Raw genomic sequence first — 15909 nt, 5'->3', positions numbered from 1 at the left:
AACAAAGGTCTCCCTTGCTTTCCCAAAGTTTGTCTTATGCCACTTTGCTTTTACTAATGAATTACATTAGCACCTGTCTTCACAAACTGGAAAAAAATCCAGGGAGGATTTTCACTTTTACAAAAAAAAAAAAAGGTGAAAAGAAAAACAGTACTGAGTGTTTGCTTTGCAGGAGCCAATATGAAGGGAGCACACACCCTGAGACCAGTGAGAGTGATCCAAGCTCCTTTCCAGGATCTACACTTAGCATCTCGGCATTGGTCTCCACAGATCTGAACTGCTTCTGTAAGCATCTGTGCTTTAACTCAATTTCCTTCATATGTTCATTAGCAAGATGTGTTCTAAGGCAACTGCTTCTCTGCCATTTTGGTTCATGTAAGTTTTCATGCGAAAAATCCACTGTTGTATAGCAGGGGAAAGCTATATGAGATTTCTTAAGATGTACTCTAAAAGTGTGGTTGTTTGCTCGTTTCAAGTGTGAGGTTTCTTTTTTTTCCCCTCTCTTCTCCCTGTCCCTCCATCGGTGGACAACTCTATAGAATACAAGGTAAACATCACCTCCTAGAACTATGTTGTATTTAATCATTTATGCTCACCCGTCCCCATCTAGCAGTTTCAGGTTATCTCCTGCCAGCCCTCCAAGGTTCCAATTTACTACCAGTCTTACAAAGGCAGCTTTTAATTACATCCCTGGAAGAATATTGAGGATATGATCAAAATTGTCATAATCAGGGCAAATCCGTGGCCTGATTGCCACTCAGAACTGTGTCCGTTAAGCCCCAGCTTCCAATAATGCTTCAGCCCTTCAGCAGCACGTCTTTTTTTTTTTTTTTTTTTGCTATTTATAGCTTCTCCAAGGGAGTGGGGTTCCTTGTGGCTTCACCTCAAGTGGGCAGTATTTAGTCCCCTATACCATACAAGAGCTAAATTCCACCGCCTAACTTAGGACTTTGGGTCCAACAAGCCTGCATAATCAATCCTGACACATGCCTTTGAGTTTCTGTTCCATTTCTAGTTCATTAAGAAGAATAATATTGTTCTTCTGCTGCTGCTAAGTCACTTCAGTCGTGTCCAACTCTGTGCGACCCCATAGACGGCAGCCCACCAGGCTCCCCCGTCTCTGGGATTCTCCAGGCAAGAACACTGGAGTGGGTTGCCATTTCCTTCTCCAATGCATGAAAGGGAAAAGTGAAAGGGAAGTCGTTCAGTCGTGTCCGACTCTTCGCAACCCCATGGACTGCAGCCCACCAGGCTCCTCCATCCATGGGATTCTCCAGGCAAGAGTACTGGAGTGGGGTGCCATTGCCTTTTATTTTGCTTTACTTTCTCTTTTTATATTTTATTCTTAACTGCTGTGTCTGAAATGCTGTGTTTGAAAATCATGAATTTGCTGTGCCTCATTTTTTACCCCCTCCCAATTTTTATTTATTGCACAACACTAAAGGAAACATAATATCCCAAATTCCATTGACTGTTTTGATTTTTCCAGATTTCTAGTTTTTGCTCATGTATATACAAGTTTATAATTATTATAATTCCAAGATAGTTACATTTTTTTTAACTGGATATTTCAAATAATCTACAAAGCTTTCAAAATTATCACTCTCTATGACTGATTCCTAAATGATAATATACCACATCAAACAAGTGGATGGTTAAACTGTTTTGAAAGGGAGAAAAAAAAAATCTACTTTCAATCAAGATGAGAGTCAGGGAAAGCGTTGTGGTTTACCACAATGCTAGATACATGGGCTCAAAGTCAGCAATAAATCACCCACAACATATATTTATAGCTTACCTTCAAGTATCTATTGCCTTGCTAAATATACCAAAGTCTAGCTTAAAAATTTTTTTTACCTTATTATTAAATCTTATACCAAGGACTATCTCATCAATTATCTTATACAAATAGCCTACAAATGTGTCACTGATATAAAGCAATCATCCCTTTTCATGTATTTGCTAAACTACTTACCATACACAACATATTTTGCAAACCTACTTCTGTTTCACTTAGGGAAATCATTAACATGCGCAGTGACTTTCATCGTTAGCATGAGATCATTCTTGAGTGTTTAAAGATTAAATGCAGTCTTGTATTTGAAAACGCTTTGAAAACACAGAGGTATTATTTTTATTACAATTACCTTTTCTATTTCTCTCTGTGTAGCTCCTTCCTTTTTCAAACGTTCCTGTTCTACACACTTGGTGTTATAATTTTCCTTGGATTTCTGGAGGGCCTGAGTTATGCTCTGAATGGCTTGAACAGCTTCCAGAGTTCCTGCAACTTCTTCTTTAGTCTGTTAGGTATGAAATGATTCATCAAAATAACAGAACTACAAAGTATTCAATATCTGACCAACCAAACCAATGATTAACAAAACTGATACCTTTTTATGTGACTTAACTTGTTCTTCTCCATACTTCTGAACTTCCTTTATTAATTCTTGTAATTTTCTAACAAGATCCAAGTGACAATTTGCTAATTTCTCTGTAGATGTTTTGAATACATCCCACACTGGTGCAAATGTTCTAAAGTGAAGAAAACATGGGAATAATTTACTAAAAGGAAAAAAAAAGTTTAAGCTCCAAAATAGAACCTAATAGAACCAAAACAGGAAATAATGAACAAAAGATGAGATGAAATTAAATCACAAATGAAATGACTGAAAGACTGATCTTGATTTTTTAGGCCTTGGTTAATTATTTAAAATATTTTTATACCTCAGATACACAGAAATGACTTAATTCATATCACAGGTCTGGCCATGACCCTCTCTTAACTATAAAATGTCATTTTCTGAGTTGATTTGGTTATTTAGATTTCTATCAGAAGACTTTCTAATCACTGTCTGTTTAAAACTAATCTATTATCAAATCTCAATTTTAGACCCTGTAGTGCTCCATTTAAAAAGTTTCACTGAAAATAAAAGCTCCTGGAAATTCCCTGGCAATTCAGTGGTTAGGACTCCACACTTCCAGTGCAGAGGGCACAGGTTGAACCCCTGGTCAAGGAACTAAGATCCCGCAAGCCATGCCATGCAGTGTGGCCAAATAAAAAAATACAATTAAAAAGTAAAAACTCTTCTGAATTTCAACATGCAAAAGTTAAATCTGCACATGATTTTCTAAATGTCTTCATCATTAAAGTTTATTTAAGAATTATTTTAGAACTGTCTTCCGAAACTTTGTTTCAGATTTTACCATGTACTTCAACAAACACTAGACGGTCCCCTTCCTACTACACTTGGTACAGAACGTATGACACTTTTCTATCACTTTTTCTCAACATTGAGAATTTAATATTTTTAGCAGGTTCAAGTACTTCCAAGAATGACTATATTATAATATCTTGGATAATACTTAGGATGCCAAAGGTCAGTTTAATTTGGTCAGTAGAGAATGATATAAGAGTAATTTTATCCTATGCTTTCCTCAGGTACTTTGTCAGATATTTTCAACAGCACTTGCCTTGCTCTATGATAAAACAAAAACAAAGAGTAGCAATGATCACTAAGGCAAGAAGGTAGAGAAAGAAATCACTCATCCTAATATGTACTCTTTACCGGTTGCTGTGTTTCTTAGCCTGCAAGAAAGCTGACTGACAATCATTTTAAGCAGTAACAATAATGTTCAAAGAGGATAAATACTTAAATAGGACTGTTCTGATTAGATCTTACCTCCCACTTTAGAATCTAATCAGCACTAAAACTGGCAAGTAATTAGATGGAAAATTTCAAGAGAAAAAAGGACACCTGAAAAGTATGCACTCACAACAGCACCAAAATACATGTGTATCACTTCAAGTAAACCTGATACCTGACAGTCTGGATTTCACAAAACAGACCAGAGTGTCCCTTCACTTTAACAAAGGAGGTTTAGCATAAGATTTCTTTAAATAAGGTTTCTTTAAGGAATTACAACTATTCCATTTTATAAAGGTTGATACACACAACTTTTTTCTGGCCAAGTAATACACAGTAACATACAATAAGCACTAAGAAATGAAGCTAATGAATCCAAAATATGTTTAAATGAAATTAAATTCAGAAAGATAAAATTCAATTTCAGTAATATTTAAAATCATTTTTTCTGTTAAAAAAATGATAGAACATCTATTATTCATGAAAGGCATACATTTCAAAGACAGAACTGACAACTTTAATAGGAAAGTTACTGACAACTTTATTAGGAAACACATGTTTTTTTCTACCTCCCACCTGGTAACAAAAATAAGGTAGAATTTCCTAGATTAAAACTATGCCTCATGTTCAGTGAACTAAGACAAATTTCATACAATATTACTCATGTGTGGAACCTAAAAAAAAGGACGGCATAAATGAACTTATTTACAAAACAGAAGTAGTCACAGATGTGGAAAACAAACTTATGGTGACCAGGAAAAGGGGGAGGAAGGATAAATTGTGAGACAGGGAGTGACAGATACAAACCACTATGTATAAAATACACCTAACAATAACCTACTGTGTATCACAGGGAACTCTACCCAGTACTCTGTTAATGGCCTACATGGGAAAAGAATCTTCAAAAAACAAACAAAAAACAGAAGTAGAGTCACAGATGCAGAAAACAAACAAACTTATGGTTACCAAGGGGCAGGGGAGGATAAACTGGGAGACTACTATATATAAAATAGATAACTGACAAGCACCTACGCTATATGCAAAGCACAGGAACTCTACTCAGTACTCTATAATGACCTATATGGGAAAAGAAATTTTAAAAAGACTGGGTGTGTGTGTGTATACATACACACACACACACACACACACACACACACGGATAACTGATTCACTCTGCTGTACAACTGAAATTAACACAACACTGTAAATCAACTATATTCCAATAAAAATTGTTTTAAAATATTATTTCTAAAATATCAATCATACTGGAAACCTAAAAGAGTGAGCGTATGAAAGAAAATAATTTGTTATATATATGTTAAAAAAAAAAAGCCAGTTCGTTAAAGCTAGTTTCTATTATTGCAGTTATTCTGTGGCCCTTCTACTCTAGTCAATAAAGAAGAAATTATGTTTAGAAGAGGCAAAGTCTACATGGAGGAGTTAAAAAGAGGAGGATGCGAAAAAAGTGAGGAGAGAGAGGGAAAAAGAAGGAAGAATGAAGTTGCATGGAAGGAACCAATAACTGCAGAACAACTGGGAGGAAAAAACAAACACAGCCATCAGCTACCAGTCTCCACTCTCCTCTGGGTGAAAACAGAACTGCAGAAGATCCTCTTGGCTGCGGCTGTTAGCACTTACATAAAGGACAGTGTCACCACCCTGAGGATGAACTAAGAGCCCTAACCCCCTTTATCTGGGCTACAAACTAGGAAGACTTCTGTTTAAACTCATCCAATTACACTAGACAATACTTTCATAAAATAGTCATTGTTAACCAGCTTTTTAGATCATAAGAACCATATGTGAATCTGATAACCGGTATACACCCCTTCATCAGAAGTATGGATTAACACCTACACAAAATCTTATATAAAATTTCAGAAGAATCATAGATTCATCAGAATCCCAGAGGAAGAGGAATCTTTTACTGAGTATCACTGTAAAAATCTTTACACTAAGTAAATATAAGACTATTTTAACATCTTAGTTAAAATATATCTCCCCCAATTTTATATAAGTCAGACTAAGTATTCCTTCCAGACTTGTTATTATTCAAATTATACAATTACTCTTTCCAGAGTTGTTATGGCTATAAGTATACCTCATTCAAAATATATTCTTATTAATAATATTCAGTTTTCAAAGAAAACATTTCTTGAGCCCATATTTTTAAAAGGAAAATTTAAAGGTAGTCTATAAAATCCTAACTGACATTTCTAATGCATTTTAATCATTTTAATAAAATTTATATTAAGTGGGTTTTTAAAGACCACTGTTCAACAGAATGTAAATGAACTTATAGAAAACCAGAATAATGTGCATAACACATAACATTTATAATCCCAAAATTATACTACTGAAAGACTACGTAGTTTTAAAGGGGGAAAAGTAAGTTTCATTTTGCATTAACTGATTCAACAAATTCAGCTGTATTTTCTATTAAGTCAAGAATATATTCATATAGGCATATTTTAAACAACTATATATTTTATATTTATGAACTATTACATCTTTAATGGAAACCTATTATTCTCAAAAACTTCGGCTAAATCAACACTGAAAGAGCTGTTCAAAGAAATTAACTCACCCAAGTTGTGAATAATTGCTTGCAGATTTTGCTAGTTTTGTCATTGACCTGGAGTACGCCTCTTCTATTGTAGCTCTGTTAAATCAAATATCAATATTGTAAGGGCTCTTGTTTAATGACCAAACACAAAAAATACAAAATAATTACAACTGCAGAAATAAACAGATAATTCAAAGTATATGTTAAAAATAAGTAGGTATGTGGTCATGAATTTCTAATCTATCTTTAAATGCCCTTTGTGCACGTCTATTTAAAGAACTTGTCTGGTATAGAACTAAAATAACGTATGTCACCAAGAAACTTCAGTATAAAGTCACTCTTTTTTTTTTTAGTACCAATGGTTATGTGAACAGGAAGAACAAAAGTACTGCTTCCTATATTGTCTCTATACATACAAACTGATTTAGTATGAAAATCTTTTGTGTTTAACATAGTTTTATTATTAACACTGTGATTTCATGATTATGCACACTTAATAGAATACGAGATTGATGACAGTCATCTGCACAAGACTATTAGCAAGTCTGAGATCCTGAACGTCAAGTTCTTAATCTGGTCTGTGATTAGATGTAAAACACTAACTTCATTCTTCCTTCTTTTTCCCTCTCTCTCCTCACTTTTTTCGCATCCTCCTCTTTTTAACTCCTCCATGTAGACTTTGCCTCTTCTGAACATAATTTCTTCTTTACTGACTAGAGTAGAAGAGCCACAGAATAACTGCAAATTAATATTTCACACTATAATATTGTTTTACATACTATTATTCAGCATACAGAATTTTATGCTAAAAAAACTGAACCAAAGCCATTAAATATGGAATAGAAAAAAATGTTCCCATAGGCACATAACTTACAAATAAAAAATATGATACTGTCTTGGCCTTTCCAACTCTACAAAAGTTGAGTTCTATCTTACCTCTCCCATAATTACCCTATCCCTTCTCAATCTGCGCCACCCTTAACAGAGGAAGTCTACAACTACCACTGCCTTCCATTTATTTACTCTGATAGGTTCAACTAACATTGTTTTTAATGTGCAAATTCAGATCGACACCCTGTTCTTGAATCAAATCATCTGTTTAATATCTAAATGCCTCAAGCATAACTCTACCTAGATATTTTAATCACCTCAAACTCAGAATAGCCAAAATAAGCTTACCTCCAAACTCTTCCCCAAACCCAACCCCACAAAAACTCTTTTAAAAAAAAGGAACTATTAATAGTAACTGCCTCTCACTGACAGCACTGTGATTTTTTTCCTGCTCCTTTAAATTTCTATGCATCTTTTTAATATACTATATTACAAGAGTAGTACTTTAATAATTTTTTAAAAGTTAATACAGAAATTATATATCCGTGAATAAGTTAAACAGCAAGGAAAAATAGTTCAATTTCCAGTAATAGCAAATTGATCTAAAAACCTTCCAATGAGAAAAGAGAAAAGTAGGAGACGTGGGGGGTATGCTTAAAGAGCATCAGAGAACTGAAGACCAGTTAAGAATCAGTAAGCCAAGATCCAAGAGGAGGATATCCAGAGAGAGAGACAGATATGTAGGGCAGCTTTTCCCTGGGGGCATCTAGAAGAGGCAGCTAAGACTGAGAAATGGAGCAAAGCCTCACAAGGTAAGCTTCAGACTTGCCACAGGTGGGGAGCATGAGAAAATCCATATCCTTTGAATTGAGACCCAAAGAATAAGCATAAGGAGTTAAGGATGAACCATAAGTAGGCAAGCTCTCAAAGTGACCACAAACTCTTATCTTTTCAAACTCTGATACTGGACCCTGCATGGTTGTCTTAAACACATTCAAACAACCACCAGGCAGATAAAGAAACAAGATAAGATGAACAATCAGAAGAAACAAATTTAACAATGTTCCAAATGTTAATATTATAAAGCTCAGACTTTATGAGTTTATGCATTATAAAAATATAAATTCTATATCTGAAAAATACAATAACTAAAATTAATATCTCAACGGATGCAGTTAAACTGTAGATTCAATACACTGTAGTGTGTGTTAGTCACTCAGTCACTCACTCAGAGTGTCCGACTCTTTGTGACCCCATGGACTAAAGTCCACCAAGCTCCTCTGTCCATGGGATTCTCCAGGCAAGAATACTGGAGTGGGTTGCCATTTCCAATCTCCAATATACTGTAGTGAGAATTGGTAAACTAAAGAGAGGTGAGAAAAATCTATTCTGGTTTAAAGCTCAGTGAAACATAAACTAATACAATATTGTAAATCAACTACAATCCAACAAAAATTAATTTAAAAAAAAGAAAAGCTCAATGAAACACAAGACTGGGAAACAGAAAAGAAAAATAAAAGACAAAGGACAATGCAAAAATGTCTGACATGTAAAGAAAGTAAGAACAGGTCAGAAGAAATATCTACAAGAGATAATGCTGAAGAATTTTCCAAAGCTGATAAAAGCTATCAAACCACAGGTTCAAGTTAGCCCAACAAATCCTAAGAGGACAAATAAAAAGATATGTACACATCAATAAAAATAAAAAGATAAGTCACATCATAGTAAAACTGGGGAAGGTCAAAGACAAAAAGAACATCTAAAAGCAGCTAAAGCCTTCCCACCATCAAATGTTGCCTTCAAAGGAACAATAATGAGACTGACAGCTAATATCTGAACAGTAAACAATGCAATCATCTTTGAAGAATTGTTTTTTAATCTAGTAAAATGCAAAACCATAAAACTCCTGGAAAATAACATAGGAGAAAACTTAGATGACGTTGGCTATGGTGATGTCTTTTTAGATAAATCACTAAAGACACAATCTATGAAAGAATTCACTGATAAGCTGGACTTCATTAAAATAAAAACCAGCTCTATGAAAGATGTCAAGAAAATAAGGAAACAAGCCACAGACTGGGATAAATTATTTGCAAAAGAATGAGGAAAAAAAAAAAAAGTTATCCCAAATATATTGTTGACTCTTAAAGCTCAACAGTAAGAAAACAACCTGATTAAAAAATGTGCCAAAAACTTTAAGAGACACCTCACCAAAGATAACATAGAGATGACAGACAAGCATATGAAAAGATGTTCTACATCATATGTCATCAGGGAAATGTAAATTAAAACAAGATACGACTATGTATCTATTAGAATGGCCACAGTCTAGAACACTGACAACAGCAAGGATGTGGAGCAACAGAAATTCCCTTTCACTGCTGGTGAGAACGCAACATAATACAGCCACTTCACAAGATTCTTCCTCACAATCTAGCAATTGCGTTCTTTGCTATATACTCAGAGGAGTTGAAAACTTAAGTTCACGCACAAGAATGGTTACAGTAGGTTTATTCATAACTGAAAAGCAGCCAAGATGTCTGTCCTTCAGTAGAACAGACAGAATGGATAATGAATTCACATCCAGACAGTGGAATATTATTCAGCATATTACTAAGTGAAAAAAGCCAACCTAAAAATGTTATTATTACATACTGTCTGATTCCAACTACAGTTGACCTTTGAGCACCACAGGTGTGAACTGTGTGGGACCACTTATACACAGATTACTAAATGATCCACAACTGTTTTAATCTATGAATACAAAATTGCAGATATGAAGTGTCCACTGTAAAAATATACATGACACTCAACTACACAGAGGGGTGGAACCCCTACTTAAGAGTCAACTACAATATGACATTCTCAAAAAGGCAAAACTATGGAAACATTGGAACAGAACACCAGGGGTTCTAGACAAGTGAAAATACTCGCAGAATATTATAATGATGGGTATACGTCATCATACATTGACCAACCCACAGCATGTGTAACACCAAGATTGAACCCCAAGGTAAACTACGGATTCTAGATGATTGTGATGTATTAATGTAGATTCATTCTTGGTTAAAAAAAAAAAAGTATCATTCTGATGAGTAATGTTGATAATGGAAAGGCTATGTGTCTGGGGACGGGGACACACACAAAACCTCCTTTTAATTTCAGCTTCCCTGGTGGCTCAGTCAGTAAAGAATCTGCCTGCAATGCAGGAGACCCAGGTTTGATTCCTGAGTAAGGAAGATCCCCTGGAGAAGGAAATGGAAATGCACTCCAGTATCCTTGCCTGGAGAATTCCATGGACAGAGGAGCCTGGCTATCAATTTTGTTGTAAATCTAAAACTGCTCCTAAAAAATTACAAAAAAAAATCTTTCAACTAGAATACTATACCCAGCAAAAATACAAATGAAAGTAAACCCTTAATAAAATAATGGATCTAGGTGATGAGCATCAATGGCTACTAACATCATGAAAGAGATAAAAACAAAATACTATATGTCTTTGATGGAAGTATACATATTGCCGATGAAGTAGTCTCATCAAAATATTGAACTGAATTTTATCTAGTTGCTACATTTTATTCTGTTACATTTTTTTCTTCTCTCATCTTAGAAAGCCTCATTTTTTTAATGGCTATCCTAGAGATTGTAACATACTTCCATGATGTATTAATTTCTAGTAATAATTGGTACTTTTATCATTTTCCTGAAAACGAAGGAACCTGAGAACACTACCACCTCCTGACTTCTATGCTTTATATTCCATTAGTGAGTATGTGTGTTTAAATTTTTACTCTGGAAATTAAAAGTTTTCTATTTTTAAAACACTTTTTATTGTGGAAATGTACACTTACATGCCATTTTTGTGTGTGTTTCTTTAGCTTTTTATTATAAACCACTAAGTAATGAACTGTACAAAAAAGATCTTCACGACGAAGATAATCATGATGGTGTGATCACTCACCTAGAGCCAGACATCCTGGAATGTAAAGTCAAGTGGGCCTTAGAAAGCATCGCTATGAACAAAATTAGTGGAGGTGATGGAATTCCAGTTGAGCTATTTCAAGTCCTGAAAGATGATGCTATGAAAGTGCTGCACTCAATATGCCAGCAAATTTGGAAAACTCAGTAGTGGCCACAGGACTGGGAAAGGTCAGTTTTCATTCCAATCCCAAAGAAAGGCAATGCCAAAGAATGCTCAAACTACCACATAATTGCATTCATCTCATACATTAGTAAAGTAACGCTCAAAATTCTCCAAGCCAGGCTTCAGCAATACATGAACCGTGAACTTTCAGATGTTCAAGCTAGTTTTAGAAAAGGCAAAGGAACCAGAGATTAAATTGCCAACATCTGCTGGATCATCAAAAAAGCAAGAGAGTTCCAGAAAAACATCTATTTCTGCTTTATTGACTATGCCAAAGCCTTTGACTGTGTGGATCACGATAAACCTTGGAAAATTCTGAAAGAGATGGTAATACCAGACCACCTGACCTGCCTCTTGAGAAACCTATACACAGGTCAGGAAGCAACAGTTAGAACTAGACATGGAACAACAGACTGGTTCCAAATAGGAAAAGGACTACGTCAAGGCTGTATATTGTCACCCTGTTATTTAACTTATATGCAGAGTACATTATGAGAAAACACTGGGCTGGAAGAAGCACAAGCTGGATTCAAGATTGCTGGGAGAAATATCAATAACCTCAGATATGCAGATGACACCACCCTTGTGGCAGAAAGTGAAGAGGAACTAAAAAGCCTCATGATGAAAGTGAAAGAGGAGAGTGAAAAAGCTGGCTTAAAGCTCAACATTCAGAAAACGAAGATCATGGCATCTGGTCCCGTCACTTCATGGGACATAGATGGGGAAACAGTGGAAACAGTGGCAGACTATTTTTTGGGGCTCCAAAATCACTGCAGATGGTGACTGCAGCCATGAAATTAAAAGATGCTTACTCCTTGGAAGGAAAGTTATGACTAACCTAGATAGCATATTAAAAACCAGAGACATTACTTTGCCAACAAAGGTCCGTCTAGTCAAGGCTATGGTTTTTCCAGTAGTCATGTATGGATGTGAGAGTTGGACTATGAAGAAAGCTGAGTGCTGAAGAATTGATGCTTTTGAACTGTGGTGTTGGAGAAGACTCTTGAGAGTCCCTTGGACTGCAAGGAGATCCAACCAGTCCATCCTAAAGGAGATCAGTCCTGGTTGTTCTTTGGAAGGAATGGTGCTAAAGCTGGAACTCAATACTCTGGCCACCTCCTGTGAAGAGTTGACTCATTGAAAAAGACTCTGATGCTGGGAGGGATTGGGGGCAGGAGGAGAAGAGGACAACAGAGGATGAGATGGCTGGATGGCATCACCGACTTGATGGACGTGAGTTTGAGTGAACTCCGGGAGTTGGTTATAGACAGGGAGGCTGGGCGTGCTGCAATTCGTGGGGTCGCAAAGAGTCAGACACAACTGAGCAACTGAACTGAATGAACGGTAATAGAGTTTCAACAGTTTTTAGTATTTTCACAGTCTTGTTTAAAACAGTTCTCAGACATCAAATTATTACCTGTCCATAGACACTTATGTATCTCTAACAGCTAATGATTTAGAGGACAATAATATTACCCAGCTAACAAAATTAATGATGATTAAATATTTTTAATGTCTAGTTTATTTGTTCAAATCAGGTGGTTATGTTTTTTATATGTTTTGTATAGTCACTTTTTAGATTTAATTTATTTTACTTTTCCTGTGATGCTTTTGTCCTGGATCACTTTTCTTCTTTTTAAAAAATATCTTTTAATTCCTCTTAATGTGGATTTTCTGGTGATAAATTCTCAGTTTGTGTTAGTTGGTCATATCTTTAATTTGTCTTCATTAAAAAAACCTTTTATTATGAACACTTTCAAACATGTATAAAGCTTACTCAGACGCTAGGATCTTAATATAGTGAACTTCCATGTTGCAATCTCTGTGCTTCAGCATGGTTAAACCATGGCCAGGTTTGTTCTGTCTATTCCATACCAGTACTACTGAATTGTTACAAAGCAGATCTCAGAATCAAAGACATTGCATTTCATCCATTAGCATTTCAGATGTGTCTGTGAAAGATAAGGGCAATTTCAAAAACATAACCACAGTATGTTACCTTATCTAAAAATACAGTATTAGTTCTCTAATGTCACCAAGTGTCCGGTCAGTGCTCAGTTCTCCTCAATTGTCATACACACACATAGTACATGTAACTGATCTTCTCCAGTCAGGATCACAGCAAGATTTATATATTATGTTTAATTGATGTGATTTCTGAGTCTCTTTATCTCTGGCTTTCCTCAACCTTTCCGTACTGTTTTTTTGATGTTGAAGGAACCAAATTATTTGTTCTATAGAGGGTCCCACATCCTGCTGCTGCTGCTAAGTCGCTTTAGTCGTGTCCAACTCTGTGCGACCCCACAGACAGCAGCCCACCAGGCTCCGCCGTCCCTGGGATTCTCCAGGCAAGAACACTGGAGTGGGTTGCCATTTCCTTCTCCAATGCATGAAAGTGAAAAGTGAAGTTGCTCAGTCGTGTCCGACTCTTCATGACCCCATGGACTGCAGCCTACCAGGCTCCTCCGTCCATGGGATTTTCCAGGCAAGAGCACTGGAGTCGGGTGCCACTGCCTTCTCTGGTCCCACATCCTGGAACATACTAATTGCATATTCATAGTTTTGTTTAACGTTTTCCTTTACCCTAATATTTCATGTTTGAAAGTGCCCATAACAAAAGTTTCTTAGATGAAGATAAATTAAAGATATGACCAACTAACAAAAACTGAGAATTTATCACCAGAAAATCCACATTAAGGGGTATTAAAAGATGTTTTTTAAAAAGCAGAAAAACAACCCAGGACAAAAGCATCACAGGAAAAGTAAAATAATAAATCTAAAAAATGACTATACAAAACATATAAAAAACATAACCACCTGACTTGAACAAATAAACTAGATATTAAAAATATTTAATTATCATTAATTTTGTTAGCTGGGTAATATTATTGTCCTCTAAATCATTAGCTGTTACAGATACATAAGTATCTATGGACACTTACACATAAGTGTCTATGGACAGGTAATAATTTGATGTCTGAGAACTGTTTTAAACAAGACTGTGAAAATACTAAAAACTGTTGAAACTATATTACAGTTCATTACTTAGTGGTTTATAATAAAAAGCTAAAGAAACACACACAAAAATGGCATATAAGTGTACATTTCCACAATAAAAAGTGTTTTAAAAATAGAAAATTTTTAATTTCCAGAGTAAAAAATTAAACACACATACTCACTAATGGAATATAAAGCATAGAAGTCAGGAGGTGGTAGTGTTCTCAGGTTCCTTCGTTTTCAGGAAAATGATAAAAGTACCAATTATTACTAGAAATTAATACATCAAGGAAGTATGTTACAATCTCTAGGTTAACCACTAAAAAACGAGGCTATTACTTCTAAGGTGAGAGAAGGAAAATACGTAATAGAATAAAAAAAAATTTAAGGCCAAAAGATAAGAAAGAAAAGGACAAAATATAAAACAAGTAAGATAAACAGAAAAAAACATTAAAATAGTAAAAGAGGTTAGCAAATTGCAGCACCATCAACAAATCTGGCCAATTGTTTGTTTTCATAAATAAAGTTTATTGGGACACATCCGTACTCATTTTTACACGTTGGTCATAGCTGCCTTTGTATTAAAGAACAGAGGGACTCCCCAGGTGGTCCAGTGACTAAGACTCTCGAGCTCCCAATGCAGGGCGCCTGGGCTGGATCCCTGGTGAGGAGACTAGATCCCACATGCCACAACTAAAACCCAGTGCAGCCAAATAAATAAATACATTAAAACAACAACAAAAACACTAGAGCTAAATAGCTGCGACAGACACCAAATCACACAAAAAGCCTTTTTACAGAAAGTTTGACAGCCTCTGACACAACAGATTTGAGCCTAAATGTATCTGGAAATACACTGATGTAAAGGACTAAATGATCCAAATAAAGAATAAAGATTGTGAAAATGGCTTTAAAAACAAACAAGAAACACATTTACACCACAACAATACAGGTAAGAAAAAAAGTACAAGTATAATGCAAATACTATCTAAATGCAAAAAGATGAAACTAAATAAAGACTTCAATACAAAAAAACACTGCTAGAGATACAATAGGATACTTTAGAATGGATTTTTTTTAAAACTTCAATTTACCTGAAGATGTACTAGTTCTAAATTTCTATCCCTATGGCCCAAATATACAAAGCAAAAAGTGGCAGAATTACATAGATGAACATTCATAATCTACACATGAGATTTTCAAAACAGCTCTTTCAGAAACTGATAAAATGAGCAGGATTAAAAAAACAAAAAACAATGAGAATATATTAGAATTGGAACAGCAGAATTCACAAATTTACCATAATATATAGAGAACTTGATATCCAACAAATGCAAAACACTTTCAGGTAGGTAAAAATATTTACTAAAATTGACTCTATCCTGGTCATAAATCAAGTGTCAACAAATTCCAAAACACTTAAATCATACAGAGTATGTTCTCTAACCACAATGCAATTAAGCTTGAAAAAAAGAAAAAAATATACCTTTAAAAATGAACATGTATTTGGAAATTAAGAAATACACTTCTGAATAACCCACAGAGGCAAAAAAGAAAACACAATGTAACTTTAAAAATATATTTAAACAAAGTACAATGAAAATCCTATTTCTCAAAAATAATGGAGTACAACAAAAGCAAGGCTTGAGGGAAATACATAGAGTTAAATGAATATATCAGAAAAGAAAAAAGTTGAAAATTATTAAGTTAAGCATCCATCCCCCAAA

General features: G+C 35.0%; 1 protein-coding gene across 1 annotated transcript in view; it reads right to left on the bottom strand.

The window, feature by feature from the left end:
• FCHO2 (FCH and mu domain containing endocytic adaptor 2) overlaps positions 1 to 15909 on the bottom strand; it is a 126038-nt gene that overhangs the window by 85407 nt on the left and 24722 nt on the right. The window contains exons 3-5 of the mRNA XM_070357584.1: positions 6232 to 6306; positions 2391 to 2532; positions 2148 to 2300 (exon numbers count right to left, since the gene is read on the bottom strand). Of these exons, the coding sequence (XP_070213685.1) occupies positions 2148 to 2300; positions 2391 to 2532; positions 6232 to 6306 (370 nt within the window). The remainder of the gene's footprint in view (positions 1 to 2147; positions 2301 to 2390; positions 2533 to 6231; positions 6307 to 15909) is intronic.

The sequence above is a fragment of the Bos mutus genome, chromosome 20 (assembly GCF_027580195.1).
Source record: "Bos mutus isolate GX-2022 chromosome 20, NWIPB_WYAK_1.1, whole genome shotgun sequence".
NCBI classification, from domain to species: domain Eukaryota; kingdom Metazoa; phylum Chordata; class Mammalia; order Artiodactyla; family Bovidae; genus Bos; species Bos mutus.
The sequence above is the reverse complement of the archived record's forward strand: the minus strand, read 5'-3'. Positions and strand labels throughout refer to the sequence as shown.